The following is a 25,174-nucleotide window of genomic DNA, read 5'->3' as shown; positions in this document are numbered from 1 at the left end:
CCTCACGAGAACCCCCAGGGCGATCAGGGCGAGCCCTATGGAAGGCGCGGACCAAATCAGTCGCATGAACATCGGAGGCGACCACCCAGGAATTGTCCTCCTGACCATAACCCTTCCACTTAACCAAATACTGGAGTTTGCGTCTGGAAACACGAGAATCCAAGATCTTTTCAACAACATACTCCAATTCTCCCTCCACCAGCACCGGAGCAGGAGGTTCGACCGAAGGAACAACAGGCACCTCATACCTCCGCAACAACGACCGATGGAACACATTATGAATAGCGAACGATGCTGGGAGATCCAAACGGAAAGATACAGGGTTAAGAATCTCCGAGATCCTATAAGGACCGATGAACCGAGGCTTGAACTTAGGAGAAGAGACCTTCATAGGGACAAAACGAGAAGACAACCACACCAAGTCCCCAACAAGAAGTCGGGGACCCACGCGGCGACGGCGATTAGCAAACTGCTGAGTCTTCTCCTGAGATAACTTCAAATTGTCCACCACCTGATTCCAAATGTGATGTAGCCTGTCCACCACCACGTCCACTCCAGGACAATCCGAAGACTCCACCTGACCAGAGGAAAAACGAGGATGAAACCCCGAATTACAAAAAAAAGGAGAGACCAACGTGGCCGAACTAGCCCGATTATTAAGAGCAAATTCGGCCAGTGGCAAAAAAGCAACCCAGTCATCCTGATCAGCAGAAACAAAACACCTCAAATAAGTTTCCAAAGTCTGATTAGTTCGCTCCGTCTGGCCATTCGTCTGAGGATGGAATGCAGACGAGAAAGACAAATCAATGCCCATCTTGGCACAAAACGTCCGCCAAAATCTAGACACAAACTGGGATCCCCTGTCAGAAACGATGTTCTCCGGAATCCCATGCAAACGAACCACGTTCTGAAAAAACAAAGGAACCAACTCAGAGGAGGAGGGCAACTTAGGCAAGGGCACCAAATGAACCATCTTAGAAAAGCGGTCACACACAACCCAGATAACGGACATTTTCTGTGAAACCGGGAGATCAGAAATAAAATCCATGGAAATGTGCGTCCAAGGCCTCTTCGGGATGGGCAAGGATAACAACAACCCACTAGCCCGTGAACAGCAAGGCTTAGCTCGAGCACACACTTCACAAGACTGCACAAAGGTACGCACATCCCTAGACAAGGAAGGCCACCAAAAAGACCTGGCCACCAAGTCTCTTGTACCAAATATTCCAGGATGACCAGCCAACACAGAAGAATGGACCTCGGAGATGACTCTACTGGTCCAATCATCCGGAACAAACAGTCTTTCTGGTGGACATCGATCCGGTTTATCCACCTGAAACTCCTGCAATGCGCGTCGCAAGTCTGGGGATACGGCGGACAATATTACCCCATCCCTAAGGATACCAGCAGGCCCAGTGTCACCAGGAGAGTCAGGCACAAAACTCCTGGAAAGAGCATCTGCCTTCACATTCTTTGAACCTGGCAGGTATGAAACCACGAAATTGAAACGAGAAAAAAATAACGACCAACGAGCCTGTCTAGGATTCAAACGCCTGGCAGACTCAAGGTAAATGAGATTCTTGTGATCAGTCAAGACCACCACGCGATGTTTAGCACCCTCAAGCCAATGACGCTACTCCTCAAATGCCCACTTCATGGCCAAAAGCTCCCGATTACCCACATCATAATTGCGCTCGGCGGGCGAGAATTTTCTAGAGAAGAAAGCACATGGCTTCATCACCGAGCCATTAGAACTTCTCTGTGACAAAACCGCCCCCGCTCCAATCTCGGAAGCATCAACCTCCACCTGAAAAGGAAGTGAAACATCTGGTTGACACAACACAGGAGCAGAAGAAAACCGGCGCTTAAGTTCCCGAAAGGCCTCCACGGCCGCAGGAGACCAATCAGCAACATCAGCACCCTTTTTAGTCAAATCAGTCAAAGGTTTAACAATACTGGAAAAATTAGCAATGAACCGACGATAAAAATTAGCAAACCCCAAGAACTTCTGAAGGCTCTTAACAGATGTAGGTTGTGTCCAGTCACAAATAGCCTGAACCTTAACAGGATCCATCTCAATAGTAGAAGGAGAAAAAATGTACCCCAAAAAAGAAATCTTCTGGACTCCGAAGAGACACTTTGAGCCCTTCACAAACAGAGAATTGGCCCGCAAAACCTGAAACACCTTCCTGACCTGTAGAACATGAGACTCCCAGTCATCAGAAAACACCAAAATATCATCCAAATACACAATCATAAACTTATCCAGATATTCACGGAAAATATTGTGCATAAAGGACTGAAAGACTGACGGAGCATTGGAGAGTCCAAAAGGCATTACCAAATACTCAAAATGGCCCTCAGGCGTATTAAATGCGGTTTTCCACTCATCACCCTGTTTTATCCGCACCAGATTATACGCACCACGAAGATCTATTTTAGTGAACCACCTAGCCCCCTTAATGCGAGCAAACAAATCAGTAAATAATGGCAATGGATACTGGTATTTGACTGTAATCTTATTCAGAAGGCGATAATCTATACAAGGCCTCAGGGAACCATCTTTTTTTGCCATGAAAAAAAAACCTGCTCCCAGAGGGGACGAAGATGGACGAATATGTCCCTTTTCCAAGGACTCTTTAATATAATTCCGCATAGCAGTATGCTCTGGCAGTGACAGATTAAATAAACGACCCTTAGGGAACTTACTGCCAGGAATCAATTCTATAGCACAGTCACACTCTCTATGAGGAGGGAGCGAATTGAGCTTAGGCTCCTCAAAAACATCCCTATAATCCGACAAAAATGCAGGGATCTCCGAAGGAGTAGATGAAGCGATAGAAATCGGAGGTGCATCATCATGAACCCCCTGACATCCCCAGCTTAGCACAGACATTGTTTTCCAGTCCAGGACAGGATTATGAGTTTGTAACCATGGCAGACCAAGCACTAGTACATCATGTAAATTATACAGTACAAGGAAGCGAATCACCTCCTGATGAACGGGAGTCATGCGCATGGTCACTTGTGTCCAATACTGCGGTTTATTCATAGCCAATGGTGTAGAATCAATTCCCTTCAGAGGAATAGGAACTTCCAGAGGCTCTAGACTAAAACCGCAGCGTTTAGCAAATGACCAATCCATAAGACTCAGGGCAGCGCCTGAATCCACATAGGCATCGACGGAAATGGAAGACAGTGAAAAAATCAGAGTCACAGACAAAATGAACTTAGACTGCAGAGTATCAATGGCAAAAGATTTATCAACCCTTTTTGTGCGTTTAGAGCATGCTGATATAACATGAGCTGAATCACCACAATAAAAACACAAACCATTTTTCCGCCTATAATTTTGCCGTTCACTTCTGGACTGAATTCTATCACATTGCATAGACTCAGGTGACTGCTCAGAAGACACAGCCAACTGGTGCAAATTCAGGAAGGTAGATCTATCTCCAGAAAATAACTCTGGAATAGGAATTCTAGGTTCAGACATGGGAGTGTGAACCACGAAATCCTGTAAGTTTTGAACCTTTGCCGCGAGATTACTCAGGCTGGAAGCCAAACTCTGGACATCCATGATAAACAGCTAAGATCAGAGCCATTCAAGGGTTAAGAGGAGGTAAGAAGCAGCTAGACAGCAATTAAGGGCTAGGCAGCAAAACTCTGAAGGAAAAAAAAAAAAAAAAATTTCCCTTGAACACTTCTATATCTCCTGCTTAGCCCAAACAATTAACACTTTGTCGGCCGGCTATACTGTCATGAATCCCCAATGGCTAGGGATAGCACAGGATAAGCAAAGTATAATAAATATCGGACGAGCTCTAGGGTGATGGAACCTGGGCTGACCGCTGCCCTACGCCTGACAAACGCAACTAGAGATAGCCAGGGAGCGTGCCTACGTTGGTTCTAGACGCCACGCACCAGCCTAAGAGCTTACTACTACTGCAGAGAAAACAAAGACCTCACTTGCCTCCAGAGGAATTAACCCCAAAGGTATAGTTGCCCCCCACATGTATTGACGGTGAAATGAGAGGAAGGCACACACATAGAGATGATGTATATAGCTTTAGCAAATAGAGGCCCGCTGAAAACTAGAAAGCAGAATGACACAAAAGGGGACTGAGCGGTCAGCAAAAAACCCTAATCAAAAAAAAAATCCTGAGATTACAAGAACCCATGTGCCAACTCATGGCACATGGGGAGAACCTCAGTCCACTAGAGCAACCAGCTAACAAAGAGACATTCTAAGCAAGCTGGACAAAAAAACAAACAACTGAAAATCAGCACTTAGCTTATCCTGAAAGATCTGGGAGCAGGTAGGCAGGAACCAAACAGAGCACATCTGAACACATTGATAGCCGGCAAGGGAAATGACAGAAAGGCCAGGTAAAATAGGAAACACCCAGCCTCTGATGGACAGATGGAAACCAAAGGCCGCAACCCACCAAAGTCACCCAGTACCAGCAGTAACCACCAGAGGGAGCCCGCAAACAGAATCCACAACAGCCACATTGTTGTACAAGTAAAGTAGAACATAGTTGTTCATAGCGAGGCCTCCTGTCTCTTTTTTATGCTCCTCATGGGTGGAGCAATATGACTTCTGACAAGTCCTCTTTAAAAGGAAACTATCATCATCACTAAATTGATGAAATAATTCTTTTATGCAAAATGTTTTTTTTTTTTTTAATAAAAATTTAAAATATTGTGATTTTTACACTGGTCTCTTTTTTAGAACCCAACTTCATTTTAACACATGAACATTAGCCACAATAGTCGCATCCTGAGCCTGTCTTTTTTATTGACACATCTAATGAGCATGTGCAAAGGTCATTGTATAGGGTGCAGAGTCAGGTATCACCTATTCTGATTATCAGCTGTATATGGGGGGGGGCACCTGTGTTGTAATTCCGCCTTTGATTATATGAAGTCTTGTTTTGAATTCTTCCTAAAAGGACAGGAAATATGAGTATAAAAAAGTCCCCGGTGGCCAGAATGAAAATTACAAGATTATTATTATTATTTTTTTTAATAAAGATTGTGATATGAAAACAACGTTGCCAATATTTAAAAAAAAAAATGCATGGGACACAAAATCCTAATTTAAACAATAGGTCATTTTCTGATAATAACTTCTCTTTAAATCCAGTTTCTTATAATTAACCACAGAGAATATAATGTTCACAATCATTCCCAGCATTCTGCCGCCACACTCCGAATTACATCCATCTGCAGATTGTATTCATGTACAGTTAGATATTTCATGTTACAGAGCAGATTGTGGTTTGCAGTCGATTTCGTTGTCGTGTTAGCTTTGTTACAGTATAATTGGCATATATGAAGTACACTTGGATTAAATTAGTTATCGCAGCGAGGGCGGTCAATGACGTCCAGGTTTTTGGCAGTATGAGCTTCCGATGGGGGAGTTTTACAACTATACAGAATGGAGTACTTGTGGATTTCCTATTACCAAAGAAAATGGCTAGGTATAAATAAAGGGGTCTGACCTGCCGGGGGTCTGCTGTGATCTATTTACATGTGCAAAGGAAATACAGATTGAACAAATATTAAATTATTTGCATTTTGCCCAATCTGATAGTTAAAGATGGCTCCAATACAAGTGTGAATTAAAAAGTGATATTTTTGTAAATCGTGGCTTGCTCTGTACCCTGTACTATGAATGCCCAGTTCACAGCACAGTTTTGATAATTAATGCCCTACATGTGCCACCATACAGATTCTTTTTCCATAGTCCAGAATCTGATTTAAAGGGATTTTCTGTGCCATGAAAAAAAATGATGTTTTCTTTGTGCCCTGGACAACCCCTTTAAATGATAGCAGTATCAGTGGCGGAGGATTCTTTTACTGTAGAGCCAACGCTCTATCTTGGGAATGATACATGATAAATATTCCCATAGCCAGTCCCTGATCAGTATTACTGCCTGTTTATATCCATCTATGGTAAAGCTGCCGACGTCGCCGTGATAAACGTCAGATTATGCTTCAGATTAGGAAGAAGTTGCTGTTTTCAGAGCCCTGAGAATCGTTAGATAAGAGATAACAACCAAGCGTTATCCTGCAAATTTACAGCACGAATCCTTGTAAATGAAATAGGGAGGAATCTCCAGATTGTCCTCTGTGACTTTCTAGGGACTGCAGTGTGTGGACATCGTTGATTTCTGAATGTCAGATCCAGAAAGGGTTGCCAACTTAACTTTTTATTTTTTTTTCTGGCCAGCTTATCAAAAAATCACGGTCAGACAATATTTTTTACGGACACATTGGAAAACCATAATAAATCATTGTGATTATAAGTGATCCAAGTTTATCACTTATTCAGGGGATAGGTGATAAATGTCTGCCTGCTTGGGGCCTCATCATTGGGACCTACATCGATCACCAGAACAGGGGTCCTGAGCCTCCTCTTTCTTTTTAGTGCATGATCCTCGTGAGAAGGAGTTGTGCGCATGTATATGTTGTATTGCGCATGTGTACTCATACGTAAAAGCTCTTTACTAGGGGTAAAAATAATGCCATTATCCCCCCGAAACATATTAGAAAACTATCTTTCTCTACTGAACTAAATACAGGAATGCTCGGCTCCACCAAGCGCTCATGTGTTCATTATGAGAGCCGCTACAAAACATATGTTTAATATGTATGAGGGCGCCAACCAAATGATGGTCGGGGAAGATGTCAATCTGACATGTCCGATTTCGGACTGCTGATCGCATTGTCCTTCCAGAGATAATCTACTGGCCAATATTTCAGCTGGTGGCTTTCTTGTAGAGGACACAAGAGCAGTGTTGTATATGAGAAAGTCAGTTGAGATGACTTTCGACCAAATGGTCGGCCAAAGCATCATTTGACAGGCAAGTAATGGTCCAGGAAGGTGTCAATCTGACACATCCGATTTCGGACTGCTGATCGCATTGCCCTCCCAGAAATAACCCGCTGGCCAACATTTCAGCTAGCGGCTTTCTCGTAGAGGACACAGAAGCACTCTTGTATATGGAAAGTTGGCTGAGATTACTTTTGGCCAAATGATCAGCCAAGGCATCATTTGACTGGCAACTGATTGTTGAGTAAGATGTCAATCTGACACATCCAATTTCGGACTGCTGATCGCATTGTCCTTCCAGAGTTAACTCGCTTGCCAACATTTCTTGTAGAGGACACAAGAGCACTCTTGTATATGGGGAAAGTCATTTGAGATGACTTTCAGGCAGATGATCAGCCAAAGCATTTTTCAACTGGCAGCCATGGCATGGCCAACCTTAGCCTTATCTTCCCACTACACTGGTCAACAATATGACTGCACTGCTTCTGCACAACCACTTGGTGCTGACCGCTACGTGAGATCCTAGCAAGTACCCAAAATAATAGGGATTTTGGATCTATTCAGTGTTTATATGCAATAATTGCTGCAGATATGATGATCAGTTCAGCACATGGGACTGCACTGAGAGGTGGTAGAGAAATGGAATGGCAGAATAGAATGTCGATGAGATTTCTTTTAACATTACAGTGATGTTACAAATGCATCAGGCATGCGGTTATGTTGCACTGTGTGAGCTCGACTTACTGAGTACGTGATGCTCTTCTACACTGTAATTCAGTATAATAGTATCATAAGGGATCATTCAGGAGAAGTAGAAACAAAGCTTCTTCTAAAAACTGAGAACACCGCTGGCATTCCCAACATTTTTCTGTACAGTTCTACAACTCCGAGGCACGATGCCACATTACAGTAACATTGAATGCACATATATGGTGCGTTGGCCTCTAGCCCATATTCCTGGATATATTATACAGACACCTGGAGATCCTAAAAATGTTTGTTAAAATGTGAATGGATTATGGAAGACCATTCCTGACACTGTGCAGACCCGTTCAATATTTCTATAGAGCAACTGTTACCTGCCAAATACCTATACAAAAGTTGGAGTAGGTGAAGCATTATACAGTTTATTTAGACATTTATAGGGTGGTTGTCCACCTTTCAAGATTTTTTTTGTTATTTAAATACAAGTAATTGGGGCTAAAAATAATTTTGCAATTGAATTTCATTAAGAATTTTGCATTGTTTGCCTCCAATAGCTTCTGTATTGCACAGTCTATTCCTGCCCGCAGAATGAGTTGAAGGGTTTATCCGGGAGTCTTTTTTTTTAAACTATTGGCCTACCTACCTGTCTGTTGTGCCCTGTGCCGAGTCAGAGGCTTCAGCTGATGTCACGTCAACAGAGCTGCTGTTTTTTTCCCGCTTTGCCGACGTCATGCTGATTGAAAGCTGGCTCCCCGCTATATAGTTGCATGGAGCCAACTGTCAATCAGTATGACTTCGGTATTCATGCGCCATCAAAAGAGCTTACCGGAAGAGGAAGACCTGCTCTGTTGACGTTGAGAAGCTAAATTGCAGGCAGGAGCGGTAAATGACCGCTCTGTTCTGTCGCCAGGTGGAACAGGCAGGTAGTTAGTTTTTAAGCCCATAGTAAAAAAAGTAATGGATAAACTCTATCAGTGAAAATCCATAATTATGCCCACTATGACAGTCTGATGGGAGGTTTGTAACACTTTTATCTGTTTTTTTCTGAGCTGTTCCACATCAAAAGTTTAAGGTGCAGGGAAACAAAGAGCCTGTAAAAACTAAACACTACCACATTTTTAATGAAGTCCAAATCTAAAAATGATTTTTAGTCCCAATTACATAAATTTAAGTAAAAAAATAAAAATTGTCTCCAAAGGTGGACAACCTATTTCATAAGGGAGAAGTCACTTATTGTGACCCTTTATGGCAGCTGTAGCTGAGAGGAACTTCACTTATAGCTCCTTTACCTTGGATAACCTCAAGAATCTTTGAGTTCAAGAACTTCCCTAAAGTCTGGAGGGGCAAAGAATATACAATTGGCAAAGAATATACAAATTAGCTCTCCTCCAAGAGGAATATATTGTATCTCTAATGTCACCTATTGGAGTTAGATAATGCATGTCTGATCCTTTTAACAACCCTGAGAAAATGAGTAGAAAAAAAAAGCATAATGGCTGACGGTGATAGAATGAAATTGCTCTAAGGTGCATGGATAAGCTACGTTTTATTGATTTATCAATGTGCTTTGAGATCATACTGATTTCATCAGGCCAGGTCCTGATGAGGAGATTGGATATCTTGATGAGGGTATGGGTCTACAAACACGTTGACAAGTCTATAAAGCTTAATCTTCTTTAGATGTCCTTGTCTCAGAGAAATTTAATTCCACGCTTGCTCCAACCACCAAGCTTTTTTTTACAACACATTTTCTTGGTTTAGCAATGATCCTCTTAGTCCAGGAAGTGGTGACAAGTGCAACTGTTGGCTGCATTGACTGGTAAAGCACACAGAGGTGTTGTATTCTGAATGCAAAGTCAAACAGTGAGTAGATCCAACACCGAGGAACACCGTAACGATGAGTTCATCTTGGGTCCATATTCTTAGACTCACAGGGTTGCTTTATGAAGTGATGTTTGTCTTCATCATTTTAACCAGCCTGATTCTGCCTGCATGGTTTTTCTGTCGATGAAAACACAGCAGAACTTTAGGCTCTTTGGCTCCAATGCAAAAGTTGTACAGTGCCTCCATCTACAGTATAGCTTTTATATTACTTGTGGGGGGTTACGTGTAAGAGGTCAGGTCCAACTGCTACCTTTTATGCGTATAGCTATTCTACAGCCTGAAAATAAGCATCTATGCATAGGTCCAAGAGGTCATGTCAGAATCGTAAGACGAGAGGATGGTGAAATTTCATGCGGAGATCAGAAAGTATGAGAAATTAGGAAACCAGCAGAAACAAGGGATATAGGTAGCAAAACTAATTGACTGGCAGTGGAAGTCATATGCTAATTTCCACTTCAGCTAAGAGGGCGATAACAGAAATTCTTCTCCAGAGGCGGCTACTTTTCCCCCTGTGTGACATTGCTCAGTTATAAGCAGGAGGTGTCATAGAGGGGTAAAAAGCAAAATGCCAGAGAGAAGCTAAGTGTGATGCTAGTCACTACTCACAGCCAAGCGGTGAGTTAGGATAGTCAAGGAATCCAAGGTCCGAAGCAAGGAGGGTACGTCATAAACAGAAGGAAGAGACAAAAGCGTAAAGCGTAGTCAGGTACCATTCCAAGGTCAGAATACCAGGAGGATAGCGAATCTGACCAGAAGGGGTTAAACAGACAGATGATCAGAACGAGGTCCAAGGTCAGGAAACTAAAGATTAACAAACAGAATGCAAGGTACAAAGAGGCAGACCACACAGTAGGTGAATGTACTTCTGGCAGAGGTGTGGGAGAAATAGATCAGTTAAGCAGCATGGTAATCACCTGGGAAAATAAACACCTGGAGACAGCCAGCACCTCCCAGTCTCAGGTTGAACGGCTCAACACACTGACAGCTCAGCACACCCCTGTACCAAAGTAGATGATTGAGCTGTCAATCAAAGTACTGATCGCTTCAGCATGCCCTGGTACCAGATTGGATGGCTGAGCTGTCAGTAACTGCATTCTAGACACACTGAGGGTTGGAACCGTGACACTAGGAAGATGCTTTCTCGGTGCAATATATTTTGACTGATGTGCCTAACCAGAAAACACTTAGATCTCACTGCCAGCATCTACTGTGATTAGAAGTGCAGGGGGAGGAGAGCAGAGATTGTATCTAAACTACAGCAAAAGCCCAGTAAGTGATACATCGCTGGAATAAGGGTCTCTGCCTCTATATCATGCTGCTCACTGGTGGGGTAGCAAAAGCTGGTGACAGATTTCCTTTAAATGGATGCTATGCAATATTTAATTTCACCTGTGGTGGCGCTGCAGGGAAATGAAGACGTCAAACTCTACCACACTACCACACTACCACTGGCTTATCCCTCTAGCAAAAGGAATTGTATGAAGTGAGCATGCCCTTTCCCTTAGATCTCACTTGCTTTCTTCTTTTTGGACAAGAGACAAAGACAACATCTCTTCTCTTGGGATTTGTTCTTTCTCTGAAAAAAATAAAGTACTAACCACAATGGATGTGCGATGTGCTAACACGGCCCAAACCTCCAGGATTATCTGGAACCAATAGAGCAAATAAATTAGTGGTTCTGCAAATCATCTACAAGCTGAAGCATACATGCTATCTTACTCTGCAAATATAAGAGAAAACAGTTCTCAGCACATCTGTTATGTCCAAAAAACCACCGCAATTACTTATTATAAATCAACTGGGACTTTTCCATGTAAAAACCATCATCATCTGTGACAGTGAGAAAGTCATCTACAGAGACAGGGAAACATAGGGAGAAAACAATGCAGGATAAAAATAGTAAGAACACAAAAACTAGTCCCCCGTGGAGAATGAAAACAGCCATCCGGTTTGGACAGTGCTCAAGTCATGGACCCCAGCGGCACAAGATTTGTCCTTCAGAAGTTAGAATTTGGTGGATAAATTGCTAGGACATTCCATCAACTCACAAAAGATGGTGTCAACAACTCTGGGACCCCGGCAGTCCTGAGAATGAGGGTGCCACAGAGATGGGGTAGAGCTATGTCCCCTTTCTAAGTTTTTCCTTCACTTGTTCTTAGACACCTGTTATCCGTCCCCATCCACCCGCCCTGCCAATCCAGGAGTGTCACAACCGTGAAGATGATAAAGGTCTACACCAGTGGTGATTCTTCATGCTAAATCTAAAAACTCTGTGTCAGAACCACTGTACCCAGTAAACTAAGTAATACATCGTTGGCATCAGGGTCTCTTTGCCTACATTATCCTGCTCTCAGATGAGATACCAAAAACCTGGTGTCAGATTCCCATTTATGAAAGTTAACTCATTACACCATGTTCCAAATTATTATGCAAACAATATTTTTCTCGGATTTTCTTAAATGGTCGGTGCAAATGACAGTCAGTCTAATAAAAGTCATCACCTGTTAGAGTATACATTGAATTTTATTGAAGAAACCTCCCAGTGATAACAGTATAATCTCCAAAATGAAAAAAACCTCAAAATGCACTGTTCCAAATTATTAGGCACAATAGAATTTCTAAACATTTGATATGTTTTAAAGAACTGAAAATGCTCATTTGTGGAATTTGCAGCATTAGGAGGTCACATTCACTGAACAAAAAAGCTATTTAACTCCAAAACATCCTAACAGGGCAAGTTACATGTTAACATAGGAACCCTTCTTTGATATCACCTTCACAATTCTTGCATCCATTGATCTTATGAGTTTTTGGAGAGTTTCTGCTTGTATTTCTTTGCATGAAGTCAGAATCGCCTCCCAGAGCTGCTGTTTTGATGTGAACTGCCTCCCACCCTCATAGATCTTTTGCTTGATGATACTCCAAAGGTTCTCTATAGGGTTGAGGTCAGGGGAAGATGGTGGCCACACCATGAGTTTATCTCCTTTTATGCCCATAGCAGCCTCAGAGGTATTCATTGTCCTGCATGAAGATGATTTTGCTCCTCAAGGCACGTTTCTGCTTTTTATACCATGGAAGAAAGTTGTCAGTCAGAAACTCTATATACTTTGCAGAGGTCATTTTCACACCTTCAGGAACCTTAAAGGGCCCTACCAGCTGTTTCCCCATGATTCCGGCCCAAAACATGACTCCTCCACCTCCTTCCTGACGTTGCAGCCTTGTTGGGACATGGTGGCCATCCACCAACCATCCACTACTCCATCCATCTGGACCATCCAGGGTTGCTCGACACTCATCAGTAAACAAGACTGTTTGGAAATTAGTCTTCATGTATGTCTGGGCCCACTGCAACCGTTTCTGCTTGTGAACACTGTTTAGGGGTGGCCGAATAGTAGGTTTATGCACCACAGCAAGCCGTTGAAGGATCCTACACCTTGAGGTTCGAGGGACTCCAGCAGCAGCTTCAAATATCTGTTTGCTGCTTTGTAATGGTATTTTGACAGCTGCTGTCTTAATCCAATGAATTTGTCTGGCAGAAACCTTCCTCACTATGCCTTTATCTGCATGAACTCTGTCTGTGCTCTGTTTCAGTCACAAATCTCTTGACAGTATGATGTTCACTCTTAAGTTTTTGTGAAATATCTAATGTTTTCATCCCTTCACCAAGGCATTGCACTATTTGATGCTTTTCGGCAGCAGAGAGACGCTTTTTCTTTCCCATGTTACTTGAAACCTGTGGCCTGCTTAATAATGAGGAACATAATTTTTAAGTAGTTTTCCTTTAATTAGAATCACCTGGAAAACTAATTATCACATGTGTTTAAGGTTGATTTCAATGATCCATTGAGCCCTGAGACACAATACCATCCATGAGTTTATTTGAAAAACAAAACAATTAAATCTTTATGACACTTAAATAAAATTTGCATAATAATTTGGAACACGATGAAGTTGTCAAATACTTTGAGTGCTAATATCTCAACAACGGAGAGGCAAAATAAACAAATGTATGCGCCTTTGCAGTCACTATTACTTCCTATGTCCAGTTCAACATGACAAATTTGGGGAAAAAACTCTAGTATATCCCAGTGATATGCCATCACTTTCTAAGATGGGAGTACACATTCAATATCATCTTTTTGGGACAAGCAGGGGCGTAACTACTGCGGTCGCAGCGGTCGCCAGTGCGACCGGGCCCGGCAAGTCAGGGGCCCGGCAGGCCAGAGGCACCCAACACCATCTTGCAGTGCAGGAGATTTGCTATCTAATTATACTCACCTACTGCTGGCGCGGTCCCTGCGCATCCCTGCTTCTTCCCTGCGCGTCCCTGCTTCTTCCAGCGCTGCATATTCTTCCTGTACTGAGCGGTCACATGGTCCCGCTCTGTTATGACCCCAGTGGACAGGGTCTCAGAGGAACGTGTAGGTCTGCGAGATTCAAAAATCCAGCTCATAGGGCTGTGGTAACTGGGTTGACCAAATAGCTACTCCTAACGCCAACACTAGAAGTAGCCGGGGATCATGCCTACGGTGATCGCTATATGACTCGCGCCAGCCGGAGAATCTAACTACCCCTAGGAGAAGAAAACAAAGACCTCTCTTGCCTCCAGAGAAAGGGACCCCAAAGCAAGATACAAGCCCCCCACAAATAATAACGGTGAGGTAAGAGGAAATGACAAACACAGAAATGAACCAGGTTCAGCAAAGAGAGGCCAGCTTACTAATAGCAGAATATAGCAAGATAACTTATCTGGTCAACAAAAACCCTATAAAAATCCACGCTGGAGATTCAAGAACCCCCGAACCGTCTAACGGTCCGGGGGGGAGAACACCAGCCCCCTAGAGCTTCCAGCAAAGGTCAGGATACAGATTGGAACAAGCTGGACAAAAATACCAAACTAAACAAAAGCAAAAAGCAAGGAAGCAGACTTAGCTTGAAATACAGGAACCAGGATCATAGGACAAGAGCACAACAGATTAGCTCTGATTTCCACGATGCCAGGCATAGAACTGAAGGTCCAGGGAGCTTATATAGCAACGCCCCTGAACTAACGGCCCAGGTGAGGATATAGGAAAAAACAGAAGCTCCAGAGTCAAATCACTAATGACCACCAGAGGGAGCAAAAAGCAAAATCACAACAGTACCCCCCCCTTAGTGAGGGGTCACCGAACCCTCACCACGACCACCAGGGCGATCAGGACGAGCGGCGTGAAAGGCACGAACTAAATCGGCCGCATGAACATCAGAGGCGACCACCCAGGAATTATCTTCCTGACCATAGCCCTTCCACTTGACCAGGTACTGAAGCCTCCGCCTGGAGAGACGAGAATCCAAGATCTTCTCCACCACGTACTCCAACTCGCCCTCAACCAACACCGGAGCAGGAGGCTCAGCAGAAGGAACCACAGGCACAACGTACCGCCGCAACAAGGACCTATGAAACACGTTGTGGATAGCAAACGACACAGGAAGATCCAGGCGAAAGGATACAGGATTAAGGATTTCCAATATCTTGTAAGGACCAATAAAACGAGGTTTAAATTTGGGAGAGGAAACCTTCATAGGAACAAAGCGGGAAGAAAGCCACACCAAATCCCCAACACGTAGTCGGGGACCCACACCGCGGCGGCGGTTGGCAAAGCGCTGAGCCCTCTCCTGTGACAACTTCAAGTTGTCCACCACAAGATTCCAGATCCGCTGCAACCTATCCACCACAGAATCCACCCCAGGGCAGTCAGAAGGTTCCACATGACCCGAAGAAAAACGAGGGTGGAAACCAGAGTTGCAGAAAAACGGCGAAACCAAGGTGGCGGAACTAGCCCGATTATTAAGGGCAAACTCAGCCAACGGCAAGAAGGTCACCCAATCGTCCTGATCAGCGGAGACAAAACACCTCAAATAAGCCTCCAAAGTCTGATTAGTTCGCTCCGTCTGTCCATTAGTCTGAGGATGGAAAGCAGACGAAAACGACAAGTCAATGCCCATCCTACTACAAAAGGATCGCCAGAATCTGGAAACGAACTGGGATCCTCTGTCTGACACAATATTCTCAGGGATGCCGTGCAAACGAACCACGTTCTGGAAAAACACAGGAACCAGATCGGAAGAGGAAGGCAGCTTAGGCAAAGGAACCAAATGGACCATCTTGGAGAAGCGATCACATATCACCCAGATAACAGACATGCCTTGAGACACCGGAAGATCAGAAATGAAATCCATGGAGATATGTGCCAAGGTCTCTTAGGGACAGGCAAGGGCAAGAGCAACCCGCTGGCACGAGAACAGCAAGGCTTAGCTCGAGCACAAGTCCCACAGGACTGTACAAATGACCGCACATCCCTAGACAAGGAAGGCCACCAAAAGGATCTGGCCACCAGATCTCTGGTGCCAAAAATTCCTGGGTGACCTGCCAGCACCGAGGAATGAACCTCGGAAATGACTCTGCTGGTCCACTTATCAGGCACAAACAGTCTGTCAGGTGGACAAGAATCAGGCCTATCAGCCTGAAATCTCTGCAACACACGTCGCAGATCTGGAGAAATAGCTGACAAGATAATACCATCCTTAAGAATACCAACAGGTTCAGCGACTCCAGGAGCATCAGGCACAAAGCTCCTGGAAAGAGCATCGGCCTTCACATTTTTTGAACCTGGTAAATACGAGACAACAAAGTCAAAACGGGAGAAAAACAATGACCAGCGGGCCTGTCTAGGATTCAGGCGTTTAGCAGACTCGAGATACATCAGATTTTTGTGATCAGTCAAGACCACCACACGATGCTTAGCACCCTCGAGCCAATGACGCCACTCCTCAAATGCCCATTTCATGGCCAACAACTCCCGATTGCCCACATCATAATTTCGCTCCGCAGGCGAAAACTTCCTAGAGAAAAAGGCGCAAGGTCTCATAACAGAGCAACCAGGGCCTCTCTGCGACAAAACGGCCCCTGCTCCAATCTCTGAAGCATCCACCTCAACCTGAAAGGGAAGCGAGACATCAGGCTGGCACAAAACAGGCGCCGAAGTAAACCGACGTTTCAACTCCTGGAAAGCCTCCACGGCAGCAGGAGCCCAATTAACCACATCGGAGCCCTTCTTGGTCATATCCATCAAAGGTTTCACAATGCTAGAAAAGTTAGCGATAAAACGACGGTAGAAGTTAGCGAAACCCAAGAACTTCTGAAGACTCTTAACTGACGAGGGCTGAGTCCAATCAAGAATAGCTCGGACCTTGACTGGGTCCATCTCCACAGCAGAAGGGGAAAAAATGAACCCCAAAAAGGGAACCTTCTGTACACCAAAAAGACACTTTGAGCCCTTGACAAACAAAGAATTTTCACGCAAAATTTTAAAGACCATCCTGACCTGCTCCACATGCGAGTCCCAATTATCAGAAAAAACCAGAATATCATCCAGATAAACGATCAAAAATTTATCCAGATAGTTCCGGAAAATGTCATGCATAAAGGACTGAAAAACTGAAGGGGCATTAGAGAGCCCAAAAGGCATCACCAAGTACTCAAAATGACCTTCGGGCGTATTGAATGCGGTTTTCCATTCATCCCCTTGCTTAATGCGCACAAGGTTGTACGCACCACGAAGGTCTATCTTGGTAAACCACTTGGCACCTTTAATCCGGGCAAACAAGTCAGACAACAGCGGCAAAGGATACTGAAATTTGACAGTGATCTTATTTAAAAGCCGATAGTCAATACAAGGCCTCAAAGATCCGTCCTTTTTAGCCACAAAAAAGAATCCCGCACCAAGAGGGGAAGAAGACGGACGGATGTGTCCTTTTTCCAGAGACTCCTTGATATATGAATGCATAGCGGTATGTTCAGGTATCGACAGATTAAACAGTCTTCCCTTAGGAAATTTACTGCCTGGAATCAAATCTATTGCACAGTCACATTCCCTATGAGGAGGCAATGCACTGGACCTGGACTCGCTAAAGACATCCTGATAATCAGACAAATACTCCGGAACTTCCGAAGGCGTAGAAGAAGCAATAGACACAGGCAGGGAATCCTCATGAATACCACGACAGCCCCAACTAGACACTGACATAGCCTTCCAGTCAAGGACTGGATTATGGGTCTGTAACCATGGCAGCCCCAAAACAACCAAATCATGCATTTTATGTAGAACGAGAAAACGTATCACCTCACGGTGTTCAGGAGTCATGCACATGGTAACCTGTGTCCAATACTGCGGTTTATTTTCTGCTAATGGCGTAGCATCAATACCCCTAAGAGGGATAGGATTTTCTAATGGTTCAAGAATAAAACCACAGCGCTTAGCAAATGAGAGATCCATAAGACTCAGGGCAGCACCTGAATCTACAAACGCCATGACAGGATAAGATGACAGTGAACAAATCAAAGTTACAGACAGAATAAACTTAGGATGCAAATTACCAACGGTGACAGGACTAACAACCTTAGATATACGTTTAGAGCATGCTGAGATAACATGTGTAGAATCACCACAGTAGTAGCACAAGCCATTCCGGCGTCTATGAATTTTCCTCTCATTTCTAGTCAGGATTCTATCACATTGCATCAAATCAGGTGTCCGTTCAGACAACACCATGAGGGAATTTGCGGTTTTTCTATCACATTGCATCACATCAGGTGTCTGTTCAGACAACAACATGAGGGAATTTGCGGTTTTGCGCTCCCGCAACCGCCGGTCAATTTGAATAGCCAGGGACATGGTATCATTCAGACCTGTGGGAATGGGAAAACCCACCATAACATTCTTAATGGCCTCAGAAAGGCCATTTCTAAAATTAGCGGCCAGTGCACACTCGTTCCAATGTGTCAGCACGGACCATTTCCGAAATTTTTGGCAATACACCTCAGCCTCGTCCTGGCCCTGAGACATAGCCAACAAGGCTTTCTCTGCCTGAATCTCAAGATTGGGTTCCTCATAAAGTAAACCGAGCGCCAGAAAAAACGCATCAATATCAGCCAATGCCGGATCTCCTGGCGCCAACGAAAAAGCCCAATCTTGAGGGTCACCCCGTAAGAATGAAATAACAATTTTTACTTGTTGAGCAGAGTCTCCAGACGAACAAGGTTTCAGGGACAAAAACAATTTACAATTATTCCTGAAATTCCTAAACTTAAATCGGTCTCCTGAAAACAGTTCAGGAATAGGAATCTTGGGTTCAGACCTAGGATTTCTGGTAACATAATCTTGTATACCCTGCACACGAGCGGCAAGCTGGTCCACACTTGTAATCAAGGTCTGGACATTCATGTCTGCAGCAAGCTTAAGCCACTCTGAGGTAAAGGGGAAAAGAAAAAAAAAAATGAGAGAGGGAAAAAAAAACCTCAAAATTTTCTTTCTTATAATCCCACTTCTGCAATGCATTAAACATTTAATACTGGCCTGGCATACTGTTATGACCCCAGTGGACAGGGTCTCAGAGGAACGTGTAAGTCTGCGAGATTCAAAAATCCAGCTCATAGGGCTGTGGTAACTGGGTTGACCAAATAGCTACTCCTAACGCCAACACTAGAAGTAGCCGGGGATCATGCCTACGGTGATCGCTATATGACTCGCGCCAGCCGGAGAATCTAACTACCCCTAGGAGAAGAAAACAAAGACCTCTCTTGCCTCCAGAGAAAGGGACCCCAAAGCAAGATACAAGCCCCCCACAAATAATAACGGTGAGGTAAGAGGAAATGACAAACACAGAAATGAACCAGGTTCAGCAAAGAGAGGCCAGCTTACTAATAGCAGAATATAGCAAGATAACTTATCTGGTCAACAAAAACCCTATAAAAATCCACGCTGGAGATTCAAGAACCCCCGAACCGTCTAACGGTCCGGGGGGGAGAACACCAGCCCCCTAGAGCTTCCAGCAAAGGTCAGGATACAGATTGGAACAAGCTGGACAAAAATACCAAACTAAACAAAAGCAAAAAGCAAGGAAGCAGACTTAGCTTGAAATACAGGAACCAGGATCATAGGACAAGAGCACAACAGATTAGCTCTGATTTCCACGATGCCAGGCATAGAACTGAAGGTCCAGGGAGCTTATATAGCAACGCCCCTGAACTAACGGCCCAGGTGAGGATATAGGAAAAAACAGAAGCTCCAGAGTCAAATCACTAATGACCACCAGAGGGAGCAAAAAGCAAAATCACAACACCGCTCATTACCGAAATGAATATGCGGCTCCATCTCCCATAGAGGTGCAGCCGCACATTCATTTAGGTAATGAGCGGTAACGGTGACCGCTCAATTCAGGATGAAGATGCAGCGCTGGAAGAAGCAGGGACGCGCAGGGACCGCGCCAGCAGTAGGTGAGTATACAGCGCTGCGCGATATTTACCGCTCCTCGTTCCGGTGTGGCTCCGTCATCAGCGTCCTCTGGCTGTGACGCTCAGGTCAGAGGGCGCGGTGACGTAGTCAGTGCGCGCCCTCTGCTGAGTGTCAGTGCTGGAGACGGAGACGCACGAGGAGCAGGTAAAGCGCCGGCGTCCTGAGCGAAGAGAGGTGAGTATGTGATTTTTTTTTTATTGCAGCAGCAGCAGCATTATATATTGCACAGCTTTATATGGAGTATATATGGGGCAATAATCAACGGTGCAGAGCATTACATATGGCACAGCTTTATAAGGAGCATCTATGGGGCAATACTGAACGGTGCAGAGCATTATATATGGCACAGCTTTATGTGGAGCATCTATGGGACCATAATGAACTGTGCAGAGCATTCTATATTGCACAGCTTTATATGGAGTATCTATGGGGCAATAATCAACGGTGCAGAGCATTATATATGGCACAGCTTTCTATGGAGCATCTATGGGGCCATAATTAATGGTGCAGAGCATTATATATGGCACAGCTTTCTATGGAGCATCTATGGGGCAATAATCAACGGTATGGAGCATTATATGTGGCACAGCTTTCTATGGAGCATCTATGTTACCCCCCTATGTTATCCATCTATGTTATCCCCCCTATGTTACCCTTGTGCCTGTCTCCCCTAGCCCCCTTGTGCCCTCTCCCCTGCCCCCTCGTCACCATTTGCTCGTGTCTTTCTCACTGCCCCTGTATGGAGGGGCTGCATTACACTATGAGGGGGGCTGCGTTGTATTCTATGGGGGTTACATTGAGTTGTATGGCAGGGCTGCAGGGGGGGGCCCATTTGGAAGTTCGCACCGGGGCCCATAACTTTGTAGTTACGCCACTGGGGACAAGTGTTACATTTTAACACAGTCTCTAAAAAGAAGTTTTGACAACCAAAAGAGCTGCCATTGTAGGAGCCACATGGGTGCTATCCATCTTTCTGGGGCTATAGTCATTCGTTTAGGATTTATTGAGGTGTTCAGTATGGATTTCACTTTAAAATACGGTATTTACCACATCCACCATCATTCCAAATCCAGTGTAAGTGTACAATATAGAATTATCACACTGTGACTGTATGTGATTAGGGAAAGGGGCCCTGAACCGTCCCTAGGATTGGGGGTCTAACTATCCATGCTCTCAAAGGTACCTCTAAAGGTGAGGAGGTTTGGGCCACCAGCCTTACTGTTCTCCTATTATTCCCTAAGCTGTTACCTCCCCCTCTCCTAGGATTCCCAGACAGAAATGCTAGTGTATCAACACGAAATAGAAACGGTGATAACAGAAAGCAACAAACAAACACTCATCAAAGGTAGAGAGGTATATAGGGAAGGATAGGAATGTACCAACCAAATGGGAATAGGACACTGAAGAAAGCATACACCCAAAAACAGCATGCAACAATCTTTAGTAGCAACAACGATCTCCAATTCAGCACAGCGTCTCCAAGGAGCTAGGAAGCAAAGCTTTCACTGGCAAGGAAGAGAAGGTCTGACCAGATTTTATAGGGAGAGGACATGACCAGGTCAGGAACAGCTGTGGGATGGAACTGCAAGTTTCTAACCAGCATAGAAAGGGTATTTAATCTCTTCAGCGCCAAAGGAAATTAAATCCATGTAATATGAAACCCAAACACACAGGCTAAATGGAAGACCTGTGATTCACAATGCATAGTGATTTTCTAACCCAGATCTCCCAGGACGACGTGACCTGCTCATAACAAGAATATTTACTAGCTCATTCATGTGCAGTTGGAAAAATGTGTGCAAAATAATGATGTGCCATGCTCATTACCTGCATGAATTGTATGCGCCAAAACAGAGGACTATCCCACTGAATGGGACTAATCCTCATATGAATCCATTAGCACATCTAAGGCAGAAAACTGGGTGTCAGTCTCAGACTTCGGAGAGAAGTCCCAGTGGTTGGAGACAAATTCATTACACTTCTTTGAAGATTGATGTAACATTATATCCCTCCTAACTGACGTAAAGAATGCTTGCCATAAAACCGATCTGTCCCTTTATTAAACAGATCTATTAGACCTGATGAGGCTGCTGTACTTGCTTTAAAAAAAAACCAGAATGGCTGTATAGTTTTGATATTAAGATCAGCATGTTATGAGTTGAGCTAGCGTGAAAGAGCTCATGAGTGCAAGGGTATTGGGACCTGACAGTTGCAGTTTGTAATGAGCAGTGTGAGATCTCAGCAGCAGAGTTACATTGAGGATTTATTAATTAGACTAGTTTAAAAATATATATATTGTTATTTTAACATGAATTTTTACAGTAAGTTCACCAGTGTCATCAGGTCTAAGAGATCAATTAAATAATGAAGGAAATATATGATCTTAAATTGGCAACATCCCCTCAAAGACCCCCGACTATTGTAACTGGTAGAAAGTGCATAATAACTTTTCTGTAATCTGTATAGAAATTCTATGGACATTTTACGTTAGATTCCCATATAGCGTTTAAGCATAAAATAGAAAAGTGTATTCGATTATAATTGTAATACTTTTTCTTTTTTTTCAGACCGTGAAGATCAGTCCATTCTGTGCACGTAAGTACAATCCAAATGATTGTCACACGATCTACATTTTATAATAATTGCTCAATCTACCAAATTGCATAAAATTTGTTGTATTTACATTTCTATTTAGTTTACTTACTTTGCAATTTGTTAATTAATAAATATTAACTATTCACATTTCTATTTTTGAAAGTGTTGGGGCGGTATTTTTTTCGATACCTGCCTAAAACTTTTGCAAAGTACTGAACAGTCCTGTAGATAATTTTCACATTATAAGCCTATCTCTTGCTTTTTCTAAAATTTTTCACTTATGACACGATCTTCGAACATTAGAAGTAATCTCCATATATATTTTGGACTGCTGAACCTTTTTTAGATGTCCAGAAGAAGTTCTTACTAGTGATGAGCGAACGTTCTCGGATAAGGTGTTATCTGAGCATGCTTGGGTGCTAACCGAGTGTCTCCGGTGTGCTCGAAAAATATGCTTGCGTCCCTGCTGCTGCATGTCTCGCGGCTGTTCGACAGAGGCACCACATGCAGGGATTACTGGTTTGTTAGGCAAGTTGTGGCTGTCGAACAGCTGCGAGACATGCAGCAGCTGGGACTCGAACATAGTATTCGAGCATGTGGAAGACACTCAATTAGCACATGAGCATGCTCAGATAACACCTTATCCAAACATGCTCGCTCCTCACTAGTTCTTCTTACCCATACACGACCCCATTGCTTTAAAGAAGTCCATGACCGGACGTTGCACACTTCTGCATTATTTATTACTCTACCGTAAACTTGCCTTGGGATTGACACTTCTTAGTGTTTGCTGCATGTCTATGATGTGGGATAAATGAACTCTAAGGGAAGAGTCAGATGACTTATAACTTGGATGAAAATTGCAAACCAGTGCCAGCAATGTGAATAAGGTTTCTGAAATCCTGTGCACACGCTGCTTATTTTTCCGCTGCAGATTTGAAACGTTGAAGCATTTTTTTTTTCTAATCTGCTGCATGACAATTCTTTCATTGTTTTTGCAGTTATTTTACCTATTCAAAAGAATAGGACAAAAAAAAGTAAAAACATATCAAAAACGCTCACAAAAATGTAACAAAACTGCCCATATTTTATGCATAATTTCTGCTGCAAACAGCCAGGTTTTGGCTGCAAAAAAAATCTGCATTTACTAAATGGCACAAGATGAATCATGTTCACAATCTATACTTTTCTCATGGCAGATCCCTCTTTATATCTATTCTAGTTTAATGTCACAGTGAATAAGCAAGTTTCTGAGTCTAATATTAGCAAAGTTCCATGTTGTTCATGAATCCTATATAATGAAACCTATTTTCCCAGTGGTGCAGAAATAACTCAGTGTTCTTAGATAATAACGGTCCTGATAATTTTGATCATCTGCCCTTTCTTACTATCGATCTGTACACGTAAGACATCAGCAGAATCCGACATGTAAAGTCGAGTTCAGAATGTGAAATCTAACATGTAAGGCCAAGCTCAGAATCTGCAATCTAACATGTAAGGCCGAGCTCAGCATCTGCAATCTAACATGTAAGGCCGAGCTCAGAATGTGAAATCTAACATGTAAGGCCGAGCTCAGCATCTGCAATCTAACATGTAAGGCCGAGCTCAGAATGTGAAATCTAACATGTAAGGCCGAGCTCAGAATGTGAAATCTAACATGTAAGGCCGAGCTCAGAATGTGAAATCTAACATGTAAGGCCGAGCTCAGCATCTGCAATCTAACATGTAAGGCCAAGCTCAGCATCTGCAATCTAACATGTAAGGCCGAGCTCAGAATGTGAAATCTAACATGTAAGGCCGAGCTCAGCATCTGCAATCTAACATGTAAGGCCGAGCTCAGCATCTGCAATCTAACATGTAAGGCCGAGCTCAGAATCAAGAATTAAATAGAAAAAAATCCACTTTCCTTTTTTTAAAATTTGTTTCTAGTTTTAATTTGAAAACTGCATCAAATATATACTCAGTGTGTGAGAATGACCTTTAGGGCGCAGACAGATGACTATATTTCTTATGCGAGGATTGGATCTCACTGCACGGACTGGCCCGACATCTCTCATGACCTGAGACAGGGTGATGTTTTTCTATGAAGCTGTCAGGCTCAGGTCAGGAGAGGTGACGGCCAGTCTGAGGATTGCAATGCGATCCTTGTATTTCCTTGTATTAGAAATACGGCTGTCTGTCTGTACCCTTAAAGTTTATATGGCACGAAGATGGTCAGGTCAGCCCTCTGGTCTCTGCCTAAATGATGTGTTTAGATCAAATACTGATGCTTGTTATGTTATGAATTACACCCAGACAGTGACGTTCAGGGTTTGCTGTGGACTTTTTCTCTGTCATGTGAATGGGCTTTGGTAACTTATCATTTACTTGCATTGTACTTTACTTGATAACTCTGAAGGCTTTCAGAAATATGCTGAGGCCTGGTACATATTTGTTCCCACTCATGACGCAATCTGAGGTTCCCAAAAAAGTGACTCACTCGTGTCCCCGATGGAGCCATTGACTATTAAAAGGGAAATGGAGTTCAAAAGATGAAATGTTGGACTCTGTTTGGCCTCCTTTCCAGCAGTGTACATCTTTTTAGTCAGTCACACAGTCTGCTTTATGTGAGGAGAACTTGGCCTTAGATTCGATGTGGTCCAGATTTGGCAGTGCAGATCCGATAGTTATCAGCTGGCAGCCGTTTCTCCCACTTTCACCATAAACATTCACACTTATTTCAATGTGGGAATGGAGAATAAGCTACTGCCATAGCCAGTCGCCTATGTCCGATGCGAAAAAAAGAGGACTGGTCTATTGATCATCCTAAATTCAG

The 25,174-nt window shown here is 43.6% G+C and overlaps 1 protein-coding gene across 2 annotated transcripts in view; it reads left to right on the top strand.

Annotated features, from left to right (window-relative positions):
- LOC143785977 (myosin-11) overlaps nucleotides 1-25,174 on the top strand; it is a 138,176-nt gene that overhangs the window by 30,362 nt on the left and 82,640 nt on the right. For both annotated transcript variants that reach the window (XM_077275134.1, XM_077275133.1), the window contains exon 4: nucleotides 22,332-22,359. In XM_077275134.1, coding sequence (XP_077131249.1) covers nucleotides 22,332-22,359 — 28 coding nt within the window. The remainder of the gene's footprint in view (nucleotides 1-22,331; nucleotides 22,360-25,174) is intronic.

This window comes from Ranitomeya variabilis, chromosome 7, assembly GCF_051348905.1.
Source record: "Ranitomeya variabilis isolate aRanVar5 chromosome 7, aRanVar5.hap1, whole genome shotgun sequence".
NCBI lineage: Eukaryota > Metazoa > Chordata > Amphibia > Anura > Dendrobatidae > Ranitomeya > Ranitomeya variabilis.
Note: the sequence above shows the minus strand (reverse complement) of the source record. Positions and strands in the feature narration are given on the sequence as shown.